Source organism: Quercus suber, unplaced genomic scaffold, assembly GCF_002906115.3.
Source record: "Quercus suber isolate HL8 unplaced genomic scaffold, Cork oak 2.0 scaffold_79, whole genome shotgun sequence".
In the NCBI taxonomy this organism is placed as follows: Eukaryota; Viridiplantae; Streptophyta; class Magnoliopsida; order Fagales; family Fagaceae; genus Quercus; species Quercus suber.
The window spans coordinates 840,196-845,046 of record NW_027069544.1 but is presented as its reverse complement, the minus strand read 5'-3'; the positions used below and the strand labels follow the sequence as shown (position 1 = coordinate 845,046).

Genomic DNA, 4,851 nt, shown 5'->3' with positions numbered 1-4,851 from the left:
AGAAATCCTTAACAACATTTAGGGTACGTTTGGTATGCTGTAATAGCTCTTGTAATGGAATAGTTATTCAAGTGTAATAACAATTCGATCATTTGGTTGCATATTTATTACATGGATTAGTTATTACATTGGAATGACCATTCTTTAAGGCTGCGTTTGTTTTGGTGGTAAAGGAAATCAGGAAAACGTTTTCCGAAAAATGAGAGTGTTTGGGTGTTCCAAAAAATTGGGTCAAACGGAAAATCATTTCCGTTGACCGTAAAAAAAGCCTTCTGACCCCAGAAATTCATTTCCGTTTGTATTTTACCTTCAAATCAATTTTGCCCTAGGAAAATAGAAGAGAGAGAGAAACATGAGCTCCGATCGCACACCATCATGAGCTCTAGCGTCGCACCTTGCACCGGCGAGATCACACCTTGCACCGGCGAGATCACACACCACCATGAGCTCCGATCCATATCAAGCTACCTAGAGAAACATAACCCAAGATCGCGCCTGATCCACACCCACACACCAAGATTGCACCGCCTGAGATCGCGCCGAGATTGCGCTGCCTGAAGCACCATCGAGATCGCACCGGCGCACCAACAAGATCGCACCCATGAGCCACCCATGCCCGATCTCTCTCTTTTTCGATCTACCTCTCCCTTTCCCTCACTTGTCGATCACTCTCTCTTCCTCCTTCAAACCATTTCCGTTTGTATTTTGTTTTCATTTTTGTTTGGTTTTGTTTGTTTTTAGTTTATATATTGAAATTTTCTATTATAACATTTGTTTAGTAGTTGAGAAAATAGATGAGAAAATGTAAAAAACTAGAATTTTCAGAACACAACCAAACACTAGAAAATATTTTCCAAAGCATTTTTTGAAATACAATCAAACACTTGAAAATATTTTCCTTTCCAAAAAATAGCATTTTCAAAAAATATTTATTTTCTGGAAAATATTTTACATGAACCAAACACAGTATAAATTAAAGAATAGCTATTCATTTTTAAAATAGATGTAATAACTATTCCTTAGTGCTTATAATAGGTTTTAAAATTAATATATTTCCATAAATATAAAGTTTCCTTATATATCTTCTTTTACAAGCTTTTATATATAACAACCAAACTTATGAATAGTAATAATTATTTTATTATAATATTTTTTTATTTTCAATTACTATTTTTAATGTAATCTACATTAAATGTACCGAATGTATCTTTAGTAAAATTGTTTTAGTATCGTTATTTAAGTGTTAAAAAAATTCGTGACAGTGAAAAAGTATTAGTACGAGAATAGGTGTTTTGTTGCGTAAACAATACCAACAAACAGGCTTGAAAATCCCAGGATTAAAAGTGTAATTTCATGAGCAAAAAATGTTCCTTTCCCTTTCAAAATTTAAAACCACATTCCAAGTTCCCGAGGCCAAACCAACCAACCACATTCCACTCATTCATAGATCTAAAAGAAAACACTCACAGTCTCTGGTAGCAATGAACCAAATCCATTACGAATGAACCCAAATGTAATGTACATAGAATTAGCAATTAGGAATAGTTGGTCTAGTCCTAGTCTTATTAGTCTAGCATTTGATCTATGAATTTGAGAAAAATTCAGTGACTGTGAACGATGGAGTTCACTGAAAGCTACAAGCAGACTGGGCCCTGTTGTTTCTCCCCCAATTCTCGCTTCATAGCCGTCGCCGTCGACTATCGCCTCGTCATTCGCGACACTCTCTCCTTTAAGGTTCACTTTTTTATTTTTCTCATTCCATTAATTTCGATTCAATTCATGTTTTTTTTTTTTAATATAAATTTTATGACCAAAACTTAGTTACAGTTACATTGTTGGGTACTTCAGATTCTCTAATTAAATTTAAACACGCATTGCATTGACCAATGCACACTTAACTAGGAACCTAATATGCTGTACCTAAGCAACTGTAGTTAAGTTAGTAGAGTCTTTGGACTCGTCTCTAGCTAGTAAAACCTACTCGCAACTGATCCTACTTGCCAAAACGGGTAATCCAAGGGCCTTCATCCGGGCTAAGCAGTTTATGCTCATTTGTGCTTAAGAGCAATTGTGTATTAAATTTAAACACGTGTTGCATTGACCAATGCACATTTAATTGGAAACCTAATATACTGTACCTAAGCAACTGATATAAGTTAGAAGAGTCATTTGGGCTCGCCTTTAGCTAGTAGAACCTATATGCAACTGATCGCACTTGCCAAAATGGGTAATCTAGGGGAATTCACCCTTGACAGGCTAAGCAATTTATGCTCATTCGTGCCCAAGAGCAATTGTTTCTTAAATTTGTGATTTGTAATGCAGGTTGTGCAGTTGTTTTCATGCTTGGACAAGATAAGCTACATTGAATGGGCTGTTGATTCTGAATACATTCTTTGTGGTCTTTACAAAAGACCAATGATACAAGCATGGTCATTGACCCAACCTGAATGGACATGTAAGATAGATGAAGGTCCTGCTGGTATTGCCTATGCTAGGTGGAGTCCAGATAGTCGTCATATACTCACAACTTCGGATTTCCAACTGCGGTTGACAGTTTGGTCACTTGTCAACACAGCATGTGTGCATGTGCAGTGGCCAAAGCATGGTTCCCCCCCCCCCCCCCCCCCCCAACAAAAAAAAAAGTGTACCCTTTTTTCTATCAACTAAATTCAACTATTCAATTTTACATATGTCGGTAGAAATTTAACTCTCTTGCCCAAAAAATTTCTCATAAACATATTAAGTTCACATTATTTTTTGTAGAAGAAGGATTCAAATTTTTTTAAATTGATAATTACATATGCACCTGTTGAGTCTTGAACCTACAACCTCACTCTCCACCATGCTTTTACAAAGGGAATGAAATTCCATTTTAGCTAGATCTCATTGGCTAGATGGATTCAGCCAATTACATTATTCAATTCTATTGAAGTTTAATATACTATTGTTAGTGGACTCATCATTGTCTGGGGCTTGTTCCCCAAATGACATGCACATATTGAAGGTAGAAATTATGGATGTTTGTAGACTACAAGCTTTCTCTTTCTTTATGAACACTTAGAAATAGGTGGAGTTAATATTGAATGTTATTTTGAAGGTTTATTCACCTACAATAAAGTCTAATGGATGAGAACATTAAATATTCTGGTGGCAACGTAGTACTTACTTTTTAGGCTACTAGCCCTCTAGGATGTCATAACCACTTTTCTTTGGATTAATGGGTTCATTGTGTTTAGTGATAACTATAAGTTGTATTAAGATATTATCAACTTGTAAGTAGATGTCATAACCACTTTTCTTTGGATTAATGGGTTCATTGTGTTTAGTGATAACTATAAGTTGTATTAAGATATTATCAACTTGTAAGTAGATGTCATAACCACTTTTCTTTGGATTAATGGGTTCATTGTGTTTAGTGATAACTAGAAGTTGTATTAAAATATTATCAACTTGTAAGTAGAATTGCTAAGTGAAATGACTGCCTAGAGTGCCAAGTTCCGATTAATATGTTTCCATTGGGCTCTATATGAAGGTTCAATCTGGTTGAGAACTTAAGATATGTAGTGTGACCCATATGGCTCAAACCCTAGTTTCTGTTGCAGGTCTTATGTCATGGAGTAATGATAGCCAGTATATCTGTACTCGAAATGATAGCATGCCAACTATTCTCTGGATATGGGACATTCGCCATCTTGAAATTGCTGCAATCTTAGTGCAGAAAGATCCTATTAGAGCAGTTGCTTGGGACCCTACATGCGCACGTCTTGTTCTTTGCACTGGAAGCTCTCACTTGTACATGTGGACCCCTTCAGGTGCTTACTGTGTGAATATTCCTCAGCCGCAGTTTACCATAACTGATCTGAAATGGAATTCTGATGGTAGCTGTCTTCTCCTCAAGGACAAGGAGTCGTTCTGCTGTGCTGCTGTACCTGTACTGCCAGAATCTAGTGAATATAGTTCAGATGAATAAAGGTTTTTTTCTTCCTCTTAGACTAGATGACTCGGGCATCTTCCATCAATTGAGCTGTTCTGAATTCTCCCTCTTTCTCTCTCATTGTAATGCCTTATTTTGGTTTTCCATTAGTTATAGTTAGGAACCTAGCGACTGCTGTTATGATTTTGGTTTGAATCTTGGGTTGCTGCAAGCGTAGCAGCATTTGTTGTATGTAGTGGGATGTATCAGACAGTTTTGATGTGTTATTAAATCATGTTGTATGGTGGTTATTCAGCATTTTGTCTTGTTTACGTTTTCACATTTTTAGAGAAATGTTATTTGGTGCTAGATTGATTGGCCCAAAGGACAACTATGGTCTTTGAGAAAAGAATCAGTACTTTGATAGATTTTCCACTAGTAATTATATTATGGCTATGGGTATCTTTGGAACGGAAAAGATTGAGAAAGAACAGAGGAGAGGAGAAGGTTGTCGAAATGTACTGCTTTTTAGTATGGCCCAATCATCTTTCCCTATCCTCTCCCTCTCTCCCCTTCCATCCAAACATAAGGCTAAGAGGCTAAGAGGCTAAGGTCTTAATAATAGTTAGAGTAGATCTTGGTTGCTTGTACAATTTTGAAGGCCCTTCTTCAAAATTGTGTATTTTTTTCAAGGGGGAAAGAAGAAAAAAAAAAAAAAAACTGTATTTATTGGTATCCCAATCTGTCTTGAACTCAGTTTTGTATTACTACCCTACTGGTCAAGACCGTTGAAAAGGAAGGTATTTGTTCTTTAGGTTCTATCAATGTCTCTAACTCTGTTTTTTGTTAATTAAGATACTTTAATTTTGATTACGGTTTTACTTGTTTATTATTATTATTATTATTATTATTATTTTTTTATCAAATGAACACAAACC

At 35.9% G+C, this 4,851-nt stretch overlaps 1 protein-coding gene across 1 annotated transcript; it reads left to right on the top strand.

Moving 5' to 3' along the window:
• The first annotated feature begins 1,315 nt into the window (after window positions 1–1,315).
• LOC111989711 (uncharacterized) lies at window positions 1,316–4,231 on the top strand. The gene is made up of 3 exons (XM_065773741.1): window positions 1,316–1,734; window positions 2,323–2,605; window positions 3,546–4,231. Exons 1-3 carry the CDS (start codon window positions 1,618–1,620, stop codon window positions 3,968–3,970), a joined length of 825 nt encoding a protein of 274 aa, XP_065629813.1. The 5' UTR covers window positions 1,316–1,617; the 3' UTR covers window positions 3,971–4,231.
• Window positions 4,232–4,851: the final 620 nt, after the last annotated feature.

Excerpts from the sequence above, each read along its gene's own strand:
- LOC111989711 (XM_065773741.1), top strand. The coding sequence starts at position 1,618 with ATGGAGTTCACTGAAAGCTACAAGCAGACTGGGCCCTGTTGTTTCTCC. Across the intron at positions 1,735-2,322 it reads GCGACACTCTCTCCTTTAAG|GTTGTGCAGTTGTTTTCATG; the intron begins GTTCACTTTTTT and ends TTTGTAATGCAG. Across the intron at positions 2,606-3,545 it reads TGTGCAGTGGCCAAAGCATG|GAGAACTTAAGATATGTAGT; the intron begins GTTCCCCCCCCC and ends TTCAATCTGGTT.